Source organism: Rhamphochromis longiceps, linkage group LG5 (genome assembly GCF_057381845.1).
Source record: "Rhamphochromis longiceps isolate RC_006_pf linkage group LG5, R_longiceps_female_GT1.1, whole genome shotgun sequence".
Lineage (NCBI taxonomy): Eukaryota > Metazoa > Chordata > Actinopteri > Cichliformes > Cichlidae > Rhamphochromis > Rhamphochromis longiceps.
The window spans coordinates 28,842,591-28,865,657 of record NC_140561.1 but is presented as its reverse complement, the minus strand read 5'-3'; the positions used below and the strand labels follow the sequence as shown (position 1 = coordinate 28,865,657).

Below are 23,067 nucleotides of genomic sequence, written 5' to 3'. Positions count from 1 at the left end.
CTACTTATTTGGTGTTAGTGAGGATTCAGGCTGCTGTATTTGCATGCAAAAGCACCCAATAGTCTAACCTGCTGAGAATGAAAACCTTGGAAATGTTTTCTGCATAGTTTTAGTAGCAACATTTTTTCCTTGATACCTGCACTTCCATAATGAAAAATGAAAGAAAAAAAAAAGGTCCCATGCAACATTATTTAAGTGACCAACCCTGTGACGAAAAGTTATTTTGAATGGCTGTCTGCTTGGTTTTCCTCTTATATAAGTCAGTGTTCTTAATCAAAGCAGTTTAAAATATGAACAAAATCACATTTATTTAGACAGTCACCCTGGTCTGTTAGTTTCTGCTCATTGTCATAATTAAATATAGATGAACAAGTGACTGTGTAATATTTTAATGAAGAACAAATTACAATGAATCCATCACAGTCAAGCTGTTTTCTCTTTTTTATCCTTTGTTTCTGCTGTGAGTCTGATTTAAGAAAAAAGAAGTCTTGCAGATATTTTTTATACTCAAGAATATTTAGATTGTTGCAGCTGTGTATGTCAAATTACTGCTTGGGCAACTCATCTAACAATTGACAATAAAAGCAAAGCATATAATGCTGAAAAATCACAACTTTAATTTACATAGCGTACATACATTTCCATTATCTTAATATTTAAAAGAAAAAAGTTGCACAAGAAGTCGACATATACATGGTGGGAAACATCTTTATGATTAAAAATCATGACAATGACGCGCATAAATGTACAAAATAGAACCCCTTGGTACATTTAAACCACATAAAAATGACAATAAAATGGATCAGTAAAAAAAGATATTTATGATTACAGTATTCATAATATGAAATAAGGGTCATGTGATTCTGCAAGGTTTGCCTCTCTGAGGAAGGCAAATGTGTGATCTTTGCTTTATCTGTGGTTTCCTCCCTGCCTGTACGACCTGGCAGATGAGCCAGAGCGAGGGAGAGAGCGAGGGAGAGCGAGAGAAATCCCTAGAGACAGACTGAGAGAGAGAGAGAGAGAGAGAGAGAGAGAGGGACAGACAGACAGGACCAGACAGACTCCCTCAGCAGTTTAGTCGCCGGTCACTCGGCGCAAAACGCGGATCCTCTAAAGCTGATTTGTTGTAAGGGACTGAAAGTAGCTGAAGTACATTTTTACAACGTTGAAACTACATTTAAAGGCTGCAGCGATACTTCAGCGGCACGCAGATAGATAGATAGATAGATAGATAGATAGATAGATAGATAGATAGATAGATAGATAGATAGATAGATAGATTTTCGTGGAAGAGGAGGAGAAACCTCAGAGAGGAGGAGGAGAGAACCGAGACAGGAGGAGGACCGGAGGGAAAGGAGAGGAGATTGGAGAGAGAGCAGAGAAAAAAGGAGGATTTTTTGGAGGGGAGTTTGTTGTGAGATTTTTATTTTATTTTTTTTAGTCTCCTCTCTCTCTTCCGGTCGCCTCTCCTCCTCCACTCGTCCTCTCTGTCCCGGAGTATTTATGTCTGATTTTAGGAGCATTTAAATGTTAAACTTGATGGGTGTTTTAAACGCCACCGCCGCCAATGTCTCCTGTACTTGTAACTGCAAGCGCTACACCTCCCTCCAGAGCATGGAAATCAGTGAGTAATGACTTTTTTCTGCCTCTACCTCGCTCACTTTTTCCTTTCAAGTGTCTTAAAAATGCGTCTGTGAAGCTTCGCTGCAGGTACTCGGAAGAGTTTCTGTTTCCCTCTGCTCTTTCCACATTATTTCTTTTATTTAAACGACTGGAGTTAAGTCTTCCGTTCTGAGTCAGTTTAGAATCTGCTGTTAGTTTTAATATGTGTCATGGTACTCCCTGCAATTATTAACTGTGGTGAATATTACGTTACCCTTTCTCCTTTTCTAACGTTTGTGATTAATAACGCCTCATTTTGAACTTAAACCAAAAACCTCAGGCTTCCCCATCTCTTCCTGAAGACTCGGAATGAAAAAGCTCTTCTGTTTGGTTTAATTTATATCACATCATGGCTGTTTCGAGCTGTTTTCTTCGCCATGTCAGCTAACTTTGACAGTTTGGGGTTGCTGTGTTTTTTTTTTTGGTCGACTTTCTGAGCCGTTGGCGTTTTCTGTCTGCTTTTGAACTTAACGCTCAGCTGACTTGGGTTTCAGAGAAAACCTGCTCCTTCATTTTGGATTTTGACGGTGAAAGTAAGACTTAAAGTGCGACGAAACTGTCAGGACGTTACCTTGGGGGGACACTGAAAGCTGATGCCCTAGGAATACCTGGGTTTGATCGGTGACAAAGCAGGGGAGTTGGAAGTTTTGTCGTCGCTTCGTCATTCGAGCAAAGCCAGACGGCTGTCTAGCCGCCCGTCTGTGTGCGCGCGTGTGAGAGTGCGCGCGCGTGTGTTTATGTGTGTGGCCGTATCCGGGAAATCCCTGTGTTCCACTGCGTGTGTTTATATTGGCGTATACTTTGTGTCGGAATCTTTGTGTGCTGTTTGGTCTAGCAAGACAGTAAAGCAGCAGCGGTCCCTGTCTGTGTAGATATATATAAAATGTGTTCTTACTATTGCGTCGTAATATTGGAGTTATTAATGACTTAACTGCCCTGTCCATGGGACCCTTCGCCTAGCTGGATCTGACTCCCTGATTCATGTTTGACGACGGTGATTTAGGTCTTTTTAGCTGAGTAAAACTCACAGTCCCAGTATATTTAAATAAAATAAATCGCAGACATGATAACACTGGATCATAGTTCCTGATGCATGAGTATGATCTATAGTTTTTAAATCTTCAAAATATGTAACTAAACCTTTAAAAGAAATGCCATGGATCACAAAGTACAGTATTTGCACAGAAAATATAGAGTACACTGTAGTGCAATCTGTGCTTCATTAAAGTACTTGAGTGAAGTTATGGGGTTCTTCCAGCTGGGGACACCTACTATTAAAACTGCAAACAATCATAATGTTGTGAGGTCATTTAAGACATGAAAGCTGTGTGTGTGTGCATGTGTGTGTCACTCAGACAGCTTCAGACGCAGTTTAGGTTGTTGAAGAAGACAGTGCACACACAGACACTGCAAACAATTTAAGCCTATTGAGGTTTTTTAATGTGACGTCATGCACATGTTGCTCGATATTGGTCTGCCATATTGGATGTGATCCAACTGTCAGTTGCTGAGGGAAAATGTTTTTGTTCCCAAGTGGATGGCATTGGTTCTTGGAGGTTTCTGGCTCTCACTAGGTGAAATTGGTAGCTAAGAAGGCTGGGAATACTGATTTTTCCCTCACGACCAGTGATTACCAGATAGTCATGGACCAATCACCAAGTCTGTATTGGGTGTTATTTACTTACCCTTACCCTATATTATCACAATGATTGTCACAAGTAAAGCAATATATCTCTCTTAATCATGTTTGAGGTTCCAGCAGCAGTTTCAGATAGATGGCCTTTTCCTTTTCCACAGCACCTTTAATGTCTTTTGCTTCACCACTTATCCAAATCTTGTCATGTATGACGAATTAAACATTTAAGATCTAGGGCAAACAAATCTTTGCAGTTTTGCAGGTTTAAACAAGCAAGCTACACACAGAGCGCTTATCTCCACCAAGGTCAGTTTCAAAGAAAATGTTCTGCATTTGTACCAAAACTGAACAGCCTCCATCTTTGCTCATGTTCCACCTCTCCATCAGGTTTCATCAAATTCGGCTTGTGTAATCCTGCTGACACACACAGAAGCCACAGACAACATCTGCATCAACAGACAATAAAAACGAGTTATAGTGAAGAACCAGACAAAGTATAAATCACATCAGTGAAATGGTTATTGATGAAATGATTAAGCATTTGCAAGTTCACCTTCATAATTGGGAAGATGTATTTGTAACAATTGTAAAAATGATTACTTTTAGTTTTCATTCAGTAGATAAATCATACATCCTCTAAAGTGCCAGAAATAGTGATAAAAAGCCAGACGTGACGTTATTAGAAGTCTTATTTGATCTGATAAATAGATCAAAACTAAAAGATATTTATTCGCAATCACATCTGCAGAGCTTAATCCAAATGAGCGATTAGATGATGACGTGATTTGCTGCCTTTTAAAAACTGAAAAGCCTTTTGAGCAATGTGTGAGAGACCTAAACTGAAGCATTAATAAAAAGGCTTAATTTCTCCTGAAAGTGATTTTTCTGGATGGTTGAAGCAATATTTTAACAAGTTTTGTGTTTTTCTCATTTAAAATTTAGAAGCCATGATAATGGAGAACGGTGACTAATGTATTTTGTGCAGAAATGGTTCATGATGGTGTCACCTGTCATTTTTCCATGCTGCCATGTTGAGATGACATAAGTCCCAAGCAGATGCTGTCAGACCAGGTTTCCCAACAATAATCCATATTGAATATACTTTGATTCTGTAAATGCATGATAAATAAAGTTATGTGCAATGCCTTGAAAACATACAAATGGTATACTTGTGACAGTTAGAAAGGTCAGTGTGTCAGTGGCCTCAATGGAGTTACTTTTGTGATGTATAGATTTCAGCAGTATAGTGTAGAAAGTTGTGCACTTACCAAGAAATAACATTTGCTTCATATGCTGCACTTTGCAGATATTTACAATTTATTCTTAATGCACAAAACACCCAAGTTATTCCACAATGCGTGCCTGACAGACAGCTAGACACTCTAATGACATATCCCCTTCCAGCTAGCTCTCATGCTACATAGCTAAGATGACACGATGTGTTCCCTCAACTTTCTGGCTGTTATTATGGTTAGACATATATGAAACACTCCAAACAGCAAGTTTTAGTACAAAATGTAATGTGTGATGGTAGATTTCAGTGCTGGTTCATTCCCAGTGACAGCTAGCTAGCAGCTCTTTAGCAGGTATTACTTGATATAGCATTGTTTGTTGTTTAAGCAGGTAAAAACGTTAAGTGTAAGAAGTATAAGCAGACTATTGTAAATATCAGCAAAATACGGCAGCTAGCATGACAAGCGCATTAAAATGTTCAATCACCAGTTTGGGTTGGTGCACAACTTGACAAAGCACTGTAGTGCCGATCCAAGCTGTAGAAATGCAATAGCTGTAAGTCACATGAAATGTTTTGGTAATATAAATAGGATTTTTTTATTCTTAGAACCAGTCTGCGATCGAAATCTCCCAACTAGAATTCCAAGAAAGTAAGTCCATGTAAGCATGTAGTAATGTTGATAGGGATTATGGCAATCAAGCCATGTGATAACCATAGTTGCCTCAACTTGTAACAGAGAGGCAAGATAAGAATGCAGACAGAGGCGCATACTCAATTCTTCTGTCTGAAAACAGACGTGATGTTTAGTCTGGAGGACAGGAGGAGGGAAACAGATAAACCAAAGAGGCAGACAGTGAAGAGTACTGAGCAGACTAGAGAGACAGCGGAGAGAGAAGTTAGCAAGAAGAAAATGTCAAAACTTTGGAAAAAGCAAATACGGTGTCTGTAAAAGAAAACGACAGAGGAAGTGAAGGAGAAATAAGAGGAAAAAAGAACGGAACAAAAGACATTCTGGTGAATTTTAGATTGCGTAGGAGTTGACAGACTGAAACTAACGATGCGTTGGCTTTTATTAAAAAACCAAAAACAATATCACATTTAAGCTTGTTCAGCTTTACTGGGCAGTAAGCACCGGAGTGTGACAGGAAAGATGAAAAGCACAGTAGAACAAAGTAAAAGATAATCCCCGTTATGCACTTGATGCGGTGATCAAAGGATGACATGATAGAAAAAGGAGGGGTTCCCTAAATTTTTTACCTCTGAAGATCTTAAAAATAGATCTGAAGAAGAAAGCACAGATTTCATAGCAGACACCTGACATATCTGTTGCTGCATATATTAAGGCTGCCTGGTTCAGTTCACCTCTAAAAAAAACTAAAAAAAACCCCATCTTTAGTCATTTCACTTGAGCGGTATAAATCAGAAAGTTTCAGCTTTATCTGTCCAAGTTTTTATATCTCTTTCTGAGATTTATAAAAGACGTTAACATGGTTGTGTTAATTTTGCATTAACCAACACAAATGGTGCATCTAACTAGCAGATAATTAAAATAGTATTTCTTATAGACACTTTGAGACGACCACTGGAAATGAAATTAAGTGAAAAGCAGCTCTCCTAGCTGAGTTCTAAAGACATAATGCATCTCAAACCAATTTGGCATCCCATACCGTGTACCTTCAAAGCTGGATTTGAAGCATTTAAACACTTTTAAGTCACTGAATTTAGATAAAAGCATTCATCTGAGATTTGTGAAAGAGCTGCAGATCCTCTGAGTCACCTCAGATTATCATTTATCTGTCTCGCTTCCTCTCATACGCATCCTTCCTTTGTCTCACAAGTTGTAATTGTAGGGTTTTGTGTACCTGTGCAGTCACACACACACATATGCAAAAACACATCTGTTCTGAGCAGCAGATATTGATAGTCAAAGCACATGACATCAGCATTACTCACAGACTAGTCGTGTGTATGTGGAGAGGGGGAGTGAAGTCATCGCTGGTATCAGCTTGTAAGAATCATTTCCTACCAGTAGCTCAGTTTCGCTATTCATTTGTTACTACATGTCTGGCTGCCTTAACATCAACACGTCCTCAGTCTGACTCTATAGCTGACATAAATGTTATCAATAGTGTGTGTCGAAGTATGTGTGAGTTCAGCTGGAGGGTAGGAGTGTGGGTTTTTTGGTTAACGAATTTGAGAAAAACAGTCATAGAGTTCCTGAGTGGAGAGGAGGATGACGCCAACGTTGGCAGGAGGAAGGACACAATGTGACCACGCATCATGTTCAGTCACAAGGTTGATCCTTGCAACAACCCTTATTTGATCACATTGTACTTTAACCTCTTAGCATCCACCAGATCGCCAGTGAACCTTTTAGTGTTAGGGTTAAATTCCCAACAACGCTTCATAAGGAAATGTTGTTCATCTGGTCGGAGATAAGAGGAGTTGAAATGCATGAAAGACAGTCAATTTCCAAGATGACATCTTCTGCTTTTTGAAACTATGCTTGTTTAGCATGTTGCTAAAATGCAAGCTAATGTGGTTTGCTGGTGACTTCTTGGCTGTTAACAGGTTCATTGAAGACAGTTCTTGATTTTTTGTTCTTGCATTTAGCAGTGAATTACCTCTACTAAATCTGGTAATGAAACAATGACAACTTGTAATACTAACAGGCTTTAGCTTTCAATATTTGTTCCCTCTACTAACTGTAAGGGTGGCAACATAAGTAATATACAATCTGAAAATCATCAAGACATATTTGCTCCTTTATTTACAGTTATAAATGTCTACACACTAGATCAGACTCTGAACAATATGATTTATAAGCCCACTATACCCATTTTCAGCTCCATATTTTTAATATAATATTCTTTTCAATCCAGTTCAATTTTATTTATGTAGCATTAAATCACAACAACAGCTGCCCTTAGGTGCTTGAAATTGAAAGGATAGCAGAGAGAAACCCCAGAACAATCAGACGTCCCCGTATGAGCAAACACTTGGCGACAGTGAGAAGAAGAAACTCCCTTTTAACAGGAAGAACCAGGCTCAGGGAAGAGCAGCCATCTGCTGTGACTGGTTGGAGGAGACGGCAGGGAGGGAGATAGATGAATAGATTTTCTAAACAAATGAGATTATCATTCTTGGTTTTAGCTTTTTCCCTTTTCTTAAAGCTGACTCTCTGATTGCCCAATCGTATATGAAAGATATGGCCAGCAGGTGAATGGGATTTCAATGTATATGACATTTTCACTTTCAGTGACATCATACAGAGCCACGAGTGGAAGAAATAACTGAAACAGGGTGTTTTAACTTTTGCTGACAGGGATTCCTTGAACAGTTTAATTGAAAATGCTTGTAACAGAGTTGTATGGCAGAAAACAAGGAGCCTAATAGGTCCACTTAAATAAAACATTAGTCCAGAGAATTTCACATTAAAATGATACGGAAGAGGGAGATAATTTCACTAGACTAGCCTAACTATTTAATTGATTTACACTTTCCTGCATTTTAAACAACATATTTTTTCTTAAGGAATTAAATATATGAAGTTTGTGTTGTAAACCAGTAAAAGTGATGACTCTGATTAACCTTAACCACAACCAAAAGAATCCAGTTTTCACTCGTAATTCTGTGACAAGAACATTACTCTCTCCTGATCTTAGTTTGGATAATTGCACCTACTTGCACCAAATTCAACAAGAATACATGTAAGTTTTATGTATAGCGTGACAATCTCACATCTAAAATTCATCCCGTCGTTCTGTCGCTATCATGTGTCACGCTGTTAAAATGAAAATCCCTCCCACATCCTGTTTGGGCTGCAGCTTCCATGTGGCCCAAGACATGATGTGCATTAAAAAACAGGAAAAAAAGCTTCACTTTTTTTCTCCCATTTCTGCTTTTGACAGATTATTTTTGGCACGAAAGTACATCCTGAGGCAACCTGCATGGAAATCTGTCTTTGATTGTTTTACTGTAAACTGTGGTAGCAACACAGGAATGACGCATAATGCTCCTTTTGACATATCTGTCACCTTTATATTGGCACATTGTTTGGGGGCTGTTGACTGATTATTTCTTCAGAATAATTAAACAGTGTATTATTTCAGGGAAAGGGTTTCAGCAAAGTGCTGAAAATAGAGTTAAATTCTTTCTTCCTTTCTCACTCACTCAGTGAATCATGGAAATTAAATGACTGAGTCTGTTCTGGCTGGCCTCCTAGACTTATTATGTAAACCGCTCTGTCTGGCTGTCTCAGTCCTCTGTGTGAGTGTGCATGTGTGCGCACGCGTTCACATGTGTTAGTCTGCGTTTGTCTGTTAATTTCCTCCCTGTGTGACAGTGTATTTCTGTGTGAGCAGTCAGTTGAGGGGGGATTGAGAAAGAAAAAACAATATAAACAATAATGTTCCTTATTGGACTTTTCTCGCAGCTAAAGAAGATGGGTTGGCGTGGATCAAATTCTGCCTTTTGTGTTTCATTTTTCTGTGACTGACAGCTGGCATCGTCCCAGAAACAGAATCGCTTTAATCCCGTGTACGATATACAGATAGTAATTTGTCTTCAAAAGAATTACCACAAAAAGTTGGCACATCTGCTTCCCCTTTGTTCAGTTTCCGATAACGCACGACTCCTGAGTAACTGGGTTCAGTGTCTTGCTTAAGGGCACAAGAATAGCATTTCCTATTTACTGCGAATTGGTGAGAAATTGCCTCTTTCCAACGTTTCTCACCTCCTTGCTTGTTTCATCCTTGATTTTTCCATTTCACCTCCTGTCTTGTATTCAATTTCATGCATTTTTTAAAATTCTAGTGGCGGATATGTCAAATTGATTCATTTTCATTAGTGGTTTTTAACAGAGATCAACCATATTTGTATATTTAATATTTATGATATTTAATCATTTGAGGAATAGCCGATGCCCTTTATCAGTTTCTTTTTTGTATTGTTTTTTATTGTTGTTTTTTTTTTTAATTTAGTTCCTTTTTTGTTCCCTAGAAGCAGAAAAAGTCTTTTTCATTTTAAAATTTTTCAGGTTTCCATCACATTATCCTTGAAAATTCAGTCAGAGCAAAATGTATGTGACCCAACAACAATATCAGTTACTGACAAAGTTAAATGAGGGTTTTCAGAGATGTTAGAGAGACGCATTGCTCTCAATGAAGTATGGACTGAAATCTATGGGAGGTAAATGGACTGGTGTTTTTATAGTGCTTGCCTACTCTTGCTGAGCACTCAAAGCCCTAAAACACTACAAACCACATTTACCCATTCAAACATCATTCATTTCTATCACTTTAAACACTTACCTATCACACTCACACCATCAATGGATGCATCAGGGGCAATTTGGGGCTTAGTATCTTACCCAAGGACTTGAGGAGATGGTGATCAAACCACTGACCCTTATATTAGTAGACTACTTGCTCTACCTCCCAAGCTGCAACTATATAGGTATCAGGCAGCTTTAACCTCCGGTCAGTTATACTTTGACAGTCTTTTCACAGTAGATATATATATACTTATATTTTGCAAAGTCAATACTAATACCGAGCCTTTTGTAATTTAAAAACCTGCATAAGTAGAGGTTCCTTAGTTGGTGATGGTTCTTTGAAGAACCAGAGAACGTTTAAAAAATTTGAAACAAGTTTTCCAAGAGAAGATAGCGAGAGTTGCCACTAGAAGATGAGTATCAGCCTGCATACTTAATTTCTAATGCAAGAAACGTCCAAATGTGCCTTTTTTTTCCATAGTGGGTGAAAGACCGAAAGTTGAGGCACACAACAATGTGTGCTGCTGGTAAAGTTTCTGGGCAGCCTTTCCTCATAACAGCCATCCCTCAAGAGTCTCTCCATCTAAAGCAATGCATTATCGGGGGCTGTAACATCTTTTTACTGAATTTTAAATGTGAAAATGTGATGCTGTAATCTTATTATAATGCATATATGTGCACCCTGTCTTCTCTTTAATGGGTGAAGCAGTCTGAATAAAACATTCAAAAACTGTAAAATAATTTGGTTTATATGTTGGTTGGTTTATATCATATATTTTATGTTTATTTCAGCATCTCCTTGTGGGAACGTTGTTATGGTCTCTGTTTCCGTTTGTTTCACGTCACGTTAAACATATATATCATCCGTAGGTAAATTAAGAGTCACCAAAAAAAAAGCTTTTGCTTGCGTAGGGTCGAGGATGTATATATGCATATACACACAAATAAATATGTTTAAAGTAAACATAGTCAGGTTTTACTTTTAAATAATTTTTCTTTTCTTAAAAATTGAATTTTGACTAAGTAGACAAAAAACATTATTAATTCAACAATTACTGGATTAAATAACACACAGTTGCAGATTTAAAGTGTTTTTTTCCTTCATTCTTTGTTTAAATCCTTTCGTTCCTTTTTATTCAGCCTCTCAGCTGTTCATTGTTTCTCGGTCTAGACACCAACAACACACACACAGCTCGAAAAAGTCATCAGCATGTTCTCATCATGCATATATGTAGATGCATGCAGTGTGTGTGTGTGTCTAGGGGTTCTGGGTCAGCAACACTTTGGGGAGTTTGTGTTTGTGTGAGTGTGTGCTTTTTGCATATTATCTGCATACCAGTCAGCATTCAGCTGAGCCTCTTGTAGGCTGTTGGACCCATATTGTCCCATTAATTAGTCTGAAGTCAGAGCCAGCCCTATATGTCTGTCTCTCAGTGTGAATAAATCCATACAGAGACTGTCTGAGGTCCAAGAGGCTGGCTCTATAAATAAAGGCAATGACTGTCTGCCTGCTGTAGGCATAGACTCGCACACAGTAATGTGGAAAAGATTGTCTCTTGTTTTTCGTTAATTACGCTGAGGACGAAAAATAAACCTTTATGACTGTCTGGTCTAAATACTTCAATTGTTGTGTGTCAGTGTAGTTTAAAAAAAAGACTGTTTTCTTATTAATTAGTCTGGGACAGAGGAAGTTGCTAACGTTAATGTCTGATTACGTGTTGAGAAGAAATTAAAGTGTCCCTTGGCTTTTGTTAATTGGTCTGAGTCATAATTTGTCTGTCTGGTCTTTTAAGAGCGTGGTGTCACCTGCTAATGTGGAACAGGTCATGAACGCAGGCTTGTCTGCTGAAAAGAAAATTTAAATTATTATTATTTTATATCTTTAAGAGTTTGTGTTTTTGTCACCTCTGTACGCATATGATTGGATGTCTACATGGAATTTAAATGTGATGTCATGTAGAGACTATTCTGAGTGACACGTCAGTAGTTTCATAAGTAAATTGGTGAATCGTTTTCCTTTGTTTTCTCAATTACAAAGTTTCTCCAATTGAATCTGTTCATACTTAAGATCAATGTTTATTTAGTCATTTAGAATCGCACCCCTATGGCATTAATATGGAATCTCTGGTGTTAAATGAATTAGAGTGATACTCAGAATGAAAGTCATCAAAACTGTAGTTTATGAGTCATCTTGTTTAATTAACATTTAGCAATATTTTTGCCTTAAAAGGTTAGTAACTCTCCTGATGGACCATCGGCTTTTTCACATTAACCTAACTTGAAGAAACATGAAAGTAGTTGAGTGATTTCAGACGTTGTGGGAAGAAATATCAAGATTATGTTTAAGTTATGTCAAAGGCCTCCATGAGTAATTCAGTTTGCAGATTTTCATTAGACATTCGGATATTCAGATGTATGCAAATGTTTGCTGTGTCAATGGTGGCATTTTTGCATTTGAAACCAATGTCGTGCTGCATCTGCTGGGAGGCAGTGGGTGAAGTGAAACAGTCTGAGTATCTTTAAGGGTAAAGGTCAAGGGTCAGGTCAGGAGAAGGCAGGGAGGAGGAGGGGTGAAAGGTTCATTGTCACAGCGGAGGGGGTTGGTTTTGGTTGTTTGTGTGCCTTCTCCCATAATATTTCTCCTCACTAACTATATTATGTTAATGAATTCAGTTTTATGTTCCTTGTTTGTTTTTTTTAAGTGCAGATATATTTATGAGACCTTTGATGACTGATTGATTTGTTTCTGTCCACCTGCTGACAAAGCTACCAGTAAATATAACAACTGGACATATTGATGCTGACTGCAGGAAGCCACAGATCAATATAGATAGCCAAGTCTCAGCACAGGGTTGGAGCAGGCTCCAAAAATGAAAAATCTGCATGCTGAAATCAAAAAATTAGAACAAACGAGCGTTTTAAACACACATTTTTTTGACGTCCTTGTCTAAGAAAATATTTGAAACTGCAGTGCTCAATGAAATTATTGCTTAAAATTTAAGGTTAGAAGTCTAAACCATGAGTGTCAAATGCCCAGCCAGCCAGAAGATCCAAAACAACCCACTGGATGGTTTTTCAATGTCTGAAAATTTCAGTGAAGCAGGTCTTAACTTTTGAACTTTTCTCTGGGTTTTTGAAAAAGGAAGCACTGTGCTGACAGTGTCTAAGAATGAATCATGTCGTGAAAGTCTTTCATACTGTATCATTCAAGCCAGATGTCTGAATCATCACCAGTTTTACAGCCTTCTTACTGACAAAGACCTTACGTGTGGCCTGCCCTACCACACCAAAGCAAAGTTGTTAAGCCAGGTAGGCAAAGTGTTTATTTGATTTATGACAGTAGCCTTTGTGGTGACAGTAGCCTGAGTGAATATGGAAGACGGACACATATTATTGAGATTCCACATACTTTTCTGAAGACATCTCAGACTTGAAATGAATGGCTCATATGAAGTCAGAGTGTCTTCTAAAACAAATGGAAAAATTTAGACAGTGTTTTTTTCATTGCTATTTTTCCTTGATTCACTGATCTAGCCCACTTGAGATTAAATTGGGCTGTATGTGGTTCATGAAAGAGTCAAGACTAAACTTGGATGATTGTCAACTACTGGAGAGCATCTTACAAAAAAGACAAAAGCATAGATGATTTTCACCAAATGTGAAAAAAGAATTTGAGTTACGTAAGTCACCACATACGTATTTTGGCCTTTTGTGTGGATATACCTTACATTATGTTCGGAAGCAATCCGTGATGTAGATTTCACACAAAGACGTTTTGTGCGACATTTACGATGATTTGTCAACCAATCAGCTGCCCTCACTGCTAGACAGAGTCTAGACAATGGACACTTCAGTGTACAAAGCACACACATACACTCCCATTCCCCCCACCCACGCGACACAGACGCTCATGACCGTGGGCTTGACCCCTGTGCGCACACACACTCAGACTTCCAGAGAGAACGCGTCTGCCTCCTTTGCCCTCTGGCTCACAGGAAACAGCTGGGACCACGTCATTTGCATCCTCAAACACACACACACACACACACACACACACACACACACACACACACACACACACACACAGAATGCCACCGTGACTCCTCCTAGCTGTTTATATTGCTAATAATTATCATTACATATTCAACCATTCAAACACATAGACACAAACCAAGCTCCACCTAAACGCCAAGTAACCCCCTCACTCTCTGACTGTCACAAACGCACATACATTTACACACGTACACACTGAGTGGATTTCAGTGTGTCTAGACAGAGCAGCAGGCTAGAAAAGCACACAGACAGCCCCTGTACTCCGCTTCAGATGCACATTAAGGATGTGATTCTAATGGTTTTAGGGCTAAAAGGTGAGAAAATAAAAGCCCACATGCACATCAAAACAAAGTTATATTACAATCATGCTCTTGCACTGTGGCCAAGTCTACATCCCCACTAAGCTGGCTCAGTCGGAAAACACATCTTTTCCTTTCCACTGTGGCCTTTTGTTCACATTCGATGGTGTTTTTCAAAGCCCAAAGCAGATCTCCTGGTCTACAGAGCAGCTAAACATGTAAATGTTGGCCTCAGATTTTTGATCATTGGAAAAATCGAAAAGTTGATCATGGGGAAAAGTATGCAACCTAAGCCTGCTTATGGTGGAATCTATTCGCTTTTTTAGAAAGGGGTTATAAGGAGTAAGGGGTTTACCTTTAAACTAATGTGCTCTGAGAATAGAATAGAACTAAACTTACTGTTGGTCAAACAAACAAGCAGCCTCAGTGCTCTTCAGTCAGTTTTTTATAGCTATGTCTGCACTACTACAGACTGCAGAAAGAAAAAGAGCTTTAAATGGCTGGAGACTTCACAGAGTGCATTTCAATGCATTTAAATATTTAATGTTTAAACTGTAAAAAAACAAGCAGAGGAAAAAGTGAATTTCGAACACAAACATATCCCCAAATAAATAATGATGCAAATAACGGTGCAATGGTTTGCTAACATCCTATGATCAAGGGTGTGTTCAGGGGGTCACATAGGGTGGCACTGGCCCATCTCAAAAATTTCACCACTTTGCAAAAGAGTTCAATGTAAAACAAATTTCAGGCTCCTTTGCAGCACTAATTTTCACTTAATGCTATTTGTATAAGGGCGCGCAGACCTGCACATTAACATGAAGACTCTGCCTAATGTTTCTCCAAATTTCTGCTCAGTGTTTATTTCTGATAAAATATTATGATAATGGCATTGCATTATATAGATTCTTCAAAACTATATAAGATGAAAACGCTGTAGGAGAATTTTTCAGCAGAAGAAGAAAGCTTTTTGAAATTTTATTTTTGGTCAGATTTAGCAAATATTTGACTGTTTCATGTTTCTGTATTTGCAGTTTTTATGTCTCGGCAACAATAAAGGTAATAATACTACTTCGAATGCTATCGAGATGAGCTGTTGAGATGGCTGTCGAGTTTTAAGACTTGCTTTTGGAAGGACTTAGATAGTTCTGCTGCCCACAAGTGGCAGAAAAATCTGTGAACGGAGCTTCCAGCATCTGTGGTGTCTCAGCCTGACAGCTGTTTTTGTTTTACGTAAACATACCAAATTTTAGTCCATTAAAGTCTTTGTGATGGCCTTGATTGTGCTCTTCATGTAAGCATGGGGACCACAAGACTTGATGATGATGGGTAGGAATGAGAAAACAGGAAATTTAAAAGAAAACAACATGTTGCCTTCATCGGATGTACATGTCTGATGAAGGTTTGTTCTTTTTACTATTTTTAGCCATGACTCAGTGTCCAGCCGCTCCATGGCATCAGACTTAAATTTGTATTTGGCTACCCCACACAAAGTCCACAAGACCTTTTGGAGTCAGTTGAAGTGAAAATTCAACTTGAAAGGTTTAAGGAACTTCTTAGAAGTTGTTTTTTTTTTTTGTCTCCTAAATGCACCACAGTATGGAAGGAGTCTTCTTACAGGAGACAAACTTTGAAATAGCTAGTTTCTTTAAAAAAGACAAACAATTCCCATCACACCTGCACTGACAGATTCTTGGCTACATCAGAAACACGATCGCTGCTCACATTGTGTCCACTAGCTTCCCACACCTTCCTCAGTGAGGAGACGGTAGACTTTGCCAGCTGGCATGCACAGCTTAATGTGAGGCCCATATCATTTTGTGCTCTGGAGGCATGGAGCCAGTTTCCCAGCTTGTTTGCCATCCATCCATTAAGCTTTCACAACACACACCCTCTTATGGTAAACATTTCTGACCCTGATGATACGGAGAAACATCAACAGCATTAAAACACTGTCGGCTGTAAGTACAGGGAAAATATCATTGCTCTCTCGCAGACAGATTTCCACGTGTATGTTGGGTTTTTGCCAGATGTCTTTTGCAATAAACGTTAGAGTTCTACATGTCTACCACAAAATATTCAGACGGTAAAATATTTTCACCCTTTATTCCCCCCCACCCCCCGCTCCTGCTCATTCTTTCCTTTTTATACTTTCCATGCAGTTCTTTGTTTCAGCTTTGTTGCAGTCATGCTGTTTGGGTTTCTGCAGAAAATTGTTTTGTCTAAACTAGAGGTTATCTCATCTCTAGCACACAGACACATACACACACGCAAAGGCACAAAAGCAAAGGCGTGTTGATTCATGTGGAGGATAAAGAAAGGACATGAGCTGATTAGAGGTGAGTCTTTAAGAAAGAAAGTGCCCTCTCAGAGCCAGGTGTTTTTGAACGTTTTAGCCACCGGGCTCTGAGAGTGCACTTTCTTTCTTAAAGACTCACCTCTAATCAGCTCTCGTGAGGCAGGTGAGGCTTCGGTTTCTTGCTCAACGGCACCTGAATAATAAAGGAAGCATTCAGGTGTTCACTTGTTGCTATTGTTGGATTGCAGTTTATAAAGAGAGTGAGGGTGGCGGTGTTGGTCAAGGGAGGGTAAGAATGTGTTTAGTCATCAAATGGTTCAGTATTTCCTTAATGGAGCATGTTAATGTAAACAGAGATCATCAAATGTAGCATTTACATTATTATTCCACCATCATCATAGGTATTGGCATCTGTTACAATTCTTCAATGAAATAAAAGGAGCGACTGCCTGGGAGGGGAATTGCTACTAACTTAAGAAAATTAGCAAAATGTGTGTTAGGATAGGCTTTCTGGTTTTTAATACAACCACAAATAGTCTGGTTGCACTTCAAAACCACAAAAAAGTCTTAGAAGATACTAAGGAAAATAGTACAACTTTTCCAAATGACTTATTCTTGAAGCATAGATCGTGAAACCTTAAACTTCAACAGGTTGCTGCTTGTGAAATGACAGCGTTTGCTTATTATGTTTTTTAAATTCTAAAAGCAAACCAAATATGTTTGGAATTTGGACTTCGTCGCTATGATCCTGAGCAGATAAATGAGTAAAGCGCCAAATCACAACAACAGTCGCCTCAAGGCGCTTTTTATTGTAAGGTAGACCCTACAATAGTAAAATTGTTCATTATTGAGAAAAAAATATATAATGAAAGTTAGAATTAAGAGCCTTCTGAGCAAACCTACTCCTTATTTCGAGTCTTTGTTTGGCCTCCACCTCTTAGCTGTTAGTGTGTAACTTGTAACTGCGTAACAGGTGTGTCGTTTTTAAAAGAGATTAATTATGAACACAGCTTCCTAGCAAGTCTTTAAAAGAAAGAGCTGTAAAATTTGTGAATTCATCAATACAAGTGATCTATTTTAGATTATGTTTAGTCATCCAATTCATCACTGATATCAAAATATTTAATAGTAGAGCTTTTAGTGGGGATTGGTACTTGAATCACATGGCATCCAGTCTGAGCACAACAGATTTTCGTGCACAGTAAATCATTAACATCGTTCTCAGTGTTTGCTTGTGTTCCGCACACACTCACTGTAGCCGCAGACAGAAGTGCTTTTAATTCATTAACCATTGTTTATTAATGTGGAATTGATTTTCCCATGCAGACACACAAAAACGCACACAGGGTCAGACAGACATTGTTTTGTCTAGCCAGGTGTGTGTGTGCGCGTGTGTGTGTGTGTGCATGAAAGGACTGGCTGAGCGAGTTTTGATTTGGCAGCTGGAGACGAATGCCTGGCTCACACACACACACACACATACACATATTTGCCTCGTTTTGCAGGCTTGATCGCAAACTCATTACCTCTATAACTGCTTTTAGCTTATCTTAGGCACACACACCTGCAGAACACAACAGGTTTGTCCTTGAATATTTATTACACTAAATTCATACCTCCTTAGTGACCCTTTATCACTGAAACACCACTAATTTTTCTCAGTATTATTTCTTTTATATTCTTCTAAATGCATAAAAATTCACTATTAGTGGGCTATTGTGATACATTTAATGCTATGAGTCATTTTTAACAAGTTTTTGGAGCATGGCTTAAAACAGTTCTCTATTGAGGATACGCAAGTAAAATAATTTATAACTGTTTTGTCAGATAAAAGCAAACTTTTGGTTTCTTTCAGCTTTTGGACGTAGCTCAAAATGTCTTAGATGTTAGAAACCCATTTAGTGACTTAGCACACTTACAAATTCTTGCTCACTAAAGTGACCGACTAAGATTAAACTAATAGTAGCTGGAAAAAATCAGTAACATCTCATCAAAATTTTAAAAAAAAATCAGCCCAATTTCCCCAATCCATGTATACAGGATGCATCTTAATACTACTTAGAGTAGAGAGTTGGGTGTTCGTCTTGTAATTGGAAGGTTGCCGGTTCCAGACCCGGCTCGGACAGTCTCGGTCGTTGTGTCCTTGGGCAAGACACTTCACCTGCCGCCTACTGGTGTTGGCCAGAAGGGCCGATGGCGCGATATGGCAGCCTTGCTTCTGTCAGTCTGCCCCAGGACAGCTGTGGCTACAACTGTAGCTGCCTCCACCAGTGTGTGAATGTGAGAGTGAATGAATAGTGGAATTGTAAAGTGCTTTGAGGGGTCCCGAAAAACGCTATATAAATGCAATCTATTATTATTACTTAATGCATTAAATCGTGACATTGAAATTCATTATTAACATTAATTTAAATCAAACAACAGGAAATTAATCAACGACTGTTTGGATAATTGAAGTCATTTCTGGCCAATAACATGAAACATTTGACAGATCTGTGCCAGTTTTTACATTAACGGAATTTCTTTATTCTTCAAACTGTTAATCAGACACCGCTAGACATTTGACAATGCTGTCTGGAGTCTAGGAAAATGTGACAGCGATTCTTTTTCTAATGTTTTATAGAACAAATATTTGGTTAATAAGCAGAAATAATCTCAGAAGAGTCATTAGCTGGAGCTATGAAAGAAATATCGTGCACTGGCACATTTTCATATTGAATCACGTCCTCTTGTGATAAGTTATCAACACACTGGTGCCAAATACTTAACATTTTTATTAAAGCATTCAGGAGATCTAAACGGGCTACCCTGCCAGTCTTAGGTCACTTAAAGACTCCTTATGGTGGAGCGTATAAAATGAATGAGGGTAAAGTGAAGAGAGGGGTGTCACTGTACTGTGATGTGTTACTGTAAACAACCTAATGTAATAATATCATATTGAAAACTGATCCTTGGCGCTCAGCCCCTAGTGTATGCCAGTTATAATATGCATGATATCCGTACTGTTCTTTTATGACAGAAATAATAATTGTGTATACTAAAATGAAATCGTGATTATTTAACTATTGGCTTTACAAACACACACATTCATTAACAGGGGACGTGGTGGGAACACTGGGTTATCATGTTGAAAGCTGGGCCCAGACTGTGGGTCCAAGTGAGGCCTGTGGCTCGGCACAGATGTGGAGAGTGAGGGAGAGCTGTCCTGACGTGAAGTGGGCCTGGCAAGAGACCATTAGCAATGTGGAGAAAAAGGCACCTGTAGGCAATCATTAATGATCCAACCATTAATGAGCCCTCTGCAGGTTTATCCATGCAAAGTGTGTTTCAACTTTTTAATTCCCACTAGAAAGATTTTGTTGATCAAAGGCTGATTTTCAGTTATTTGAAATAGAGTTGAACCAGTAACTGATTTTTTTAAAGAAGGTCAAAAAGTGCACAGCTACAAAGAAAAGAGGAGCGCTGAATTTTTAAAAAATGAATGAGGGACAATAATTATTTTATCCATGTAAGCTTGTAGATGTAGAATACAGAAAAGACTAGTCATGCACAAAAGTAAATGTAACAATATAACAGTAAAGGTTGGTGTAATTTTGCTGTAATAGTACTGCTAAAGGGCACTTTGGCAAAAATTTGCCACTGCTGACAGAAGGAATTGAACCAGTAACTTTGTTAGCTAACCTGATGACCTGTAAATGTGTGTCTGTGTGCGCGCAGCCACTGATTGCACGCTGCTAATGATTATTATTATGTCTAGTGTCACTTTGGATCAGGTCCATTATAAACACACACACGCGAATGTGACCTGCCCCGTGACTTTCTTGTCTCTTTCTCATTCAAATGAACACCGTGTGTGTTTGTGAACGAAGGTCTATCTGTGTGCGTGCGCGTCTGCGTGTGCGGGGGTGCGAGACGACAGGGGTAGTCTAGCTCCTTCTGGCTAGAATTATAATGAGCAACACACACATACACTCGCGCGCGCACACACAAACACAGAGCCAGACAAGCAGCTGATAATGAGGTTTGATTTTCATATGTTTCAGACAGAATGCTCTGCAGGTCAGCTAGTACACAGAGGAGCAGTGTGTGTGTGTGTGTGTGTGTGTGTGTGTGTGTGTGTGTGTGAGAACACTGAGTGAATGATTTCCGGTCTCCTTGTTGGACTTTACATACTGTCACTTTTTCCATTGTTAACATTGATGGCTTTGCGTGTCCAGTACAGTATGAGGTGTGTTGTTTGCGTTTGTCTGTGCCTTGTTTCCATTTCGCTGATGTTTCTGATGTCAGCACAGCAGGGATTCTATTTAATTTTTATTCATTTCCTTTATCATCCCACAGCTCACCCAGACTCCTGCAAACCAGAAAAAACAAATATTCTTAAGACATGCAGAAACATAACTGTAACTGTGTGGTCAGGATAATGTCTTTTATACAGTTTTACATTTTTTACTGTAATAATTTTGGTGAAAACAGTGCAATTGCTATAACAGAATTAAAGATAAAAAATTAGTTATTTCTGTAAAACCTTTGGACAACAGATGCCAAACACAAGACAACTATAATAAATACCGCCCACATGCTGATGAGAGCTAGTCAAACAAACAGCATGGTTATATCTTTTTAATAGCAACTTCAAAACATGGCCAACTTCAGAAAACAGACATACGCATACATATCACAGAGAGTAAAACAAAGTCAAGCCAAAAAGCAAATTATTTACAATTACAAAAATGCATTAGTGGTATTGAAATTGCATTTTTTTTAAATAAAATGTAAGTAAGCTAATGTACAGTACTGTAGCTCAGTATATTCACCACCTGTCACGAAAGTAATTCTTCTTCCAGTATTTTTACAAGAAACCTCAAAAAGCTGTGAACTCGTAGAACTTTAATCAGCTGTGTTGCAATTGTTTTAGGTGAAAACAGCATAAAACATGAAAGCACCAAACTTACTGATTAGTGCGACCTGCTCAATGAGACGTTTCAGTACTATAGCTTTTAATGCTATCCAAACACATTTACTTTTTTCTAATAATAATCCTTATTATTATTATTCAGTTTTATTAAAGTTGTCATTGGTTCTTGTTAAAAAACAAAGACTTTTGTATTTTATCATTCGTATTTAAAAAAAACTGAGTCAAATGTGTTATTAGGGTGGACTCTGAAAGGTCATTAAAGTCTGAAGGTCAAAGTGTCAAAGGTCACAGCACCTGTATTGTATTGGTGAGAGCTGGCAGCATGCTTTATGTGTTTCATGGTCAGGATATTTAGTTTACTCAGAGTCAGTGACCTACTCTCTGCTAGAGTTAGCATAGCTAGCGTTCCAGATGGGACTTGCAATTTAACATGGGAGTTCCCTGGATTAACACTCTAAATTTAGACTAATGCTTCTCTGTCCTTCTTCCACTCCAGCACTCATCTATTCCATACACCCAGTTCTTACACCTATTACATATCCTCCAGTTCTACTTTATTTTGTCTTGTTGTAAAATGTCTGCACTGAACATTTAGATAAGGTGGTTACTTACGTGGTGAAATAATGCTCTTTATCACAATGGCAGTGATGGCTGTTTTGTTTTTTTCCCTTATCCATTTAGTTTTAAAATTTGATATATAGACTGTGATATCGGTATTTGTTTTATTATTATTATTACAGTACAGTGGTTTGACATAGTTAACCTCTGTACTGATTTGCATGCATTCATTTTTTTTGTTTTTACAGGGAAAGAATCTCCATTTGAGATGGATTCAGGTACATATGTCAGCACATTTTGCTTGCTGTTACCTCTAACTTCTTCCTGGGTTCAAACCCGGGCAGGGCCTTTCACTCATTTGCACCTTCTCTCCGTACTTGCACGTATTTCTCTGGGAGCTCCGGTTTCTTCCACCATCTAAAACAATGCCCTAGCCAGCAGGATCTGGTCCTCATTTGCAAAGTAGGCTTTGGGTAATGTAAAATTACACACTGTGCAAGTGGATCATGTAAAGTTACAGTTCTGGTTTTACATTTTGTTAATCATCTGTTACACTCGCAATCGTCACACTTTTGGGCTTTAAAATGCTTCAGTCGGTGAGTCTATTGACAACTTTACTGTCTAGTATTTCAATACATCAACTGTCAAATTCCTGTACTTTACACTGCAGCAGAGGTCCTTAGCTAATGTTCCTGCTCTCATTAAAGTCTGTGTGTGTGGGTGTGTGTGTGCTCGGTTTAAGTAACACATGACTGCGTGTCGTCCCAAACAAGACGTGATGAGAGAGAAGTTTCCTTTTTCAGAGCAAAGACTAATGAAAGATGAGAATCAGAAATGGGATGACGGTTAGAGAAAGATGAGGAAGGATGATAACTTACCCCTTCAAACATGCACACACTCACACACACACACACACACACACACACACACACACACACACACACACACACACATTTCTGTCTCTATTTTCCCACTGTTGAATCAAGCAGTGGGAGTTTTATGGACCAAAGTTCCCACACTTGTTGGCTGCACCATGACTATGACTTCCAAAGTCAATGGGAAGAGACAGTGTGTATCATTTTGTGTGTCTTTCTTGTATGTATGTGTGGGTGTTTGTGCAAACCTCCCTTACACAC

The 23,067-nt window shown here is 38.6% G+C and overlaps 1 protein-coding gene across 1 annotated transcript in view; it reads left to right on the top strand.

Moving 5' to 3' along the window:
- Nucleotides 1-1,083: 1,083 nt before the first annotated feature.
- pmepa1 (prostate transmembrane protein, androgen induced 1) overlaps nucleotides 1,084-23,067 on the top strand; it is a 40,852-nt gene continuing 18,868 nt past the window's right edge. Inside the window, exon 1 of the mRNA XM_085407100.1 lies at nucleotides 1,084-1,624. Within this exon, the coding sequence (XP_085263226.1) occupies nucleotides 1,528-1,624 (97 nt within the window). The 5' untranslated portion in view covers nucleotides 1,084-1,527. The remainder of the gene's footprint in view (nucleotides 1,625-23,067) is intronic.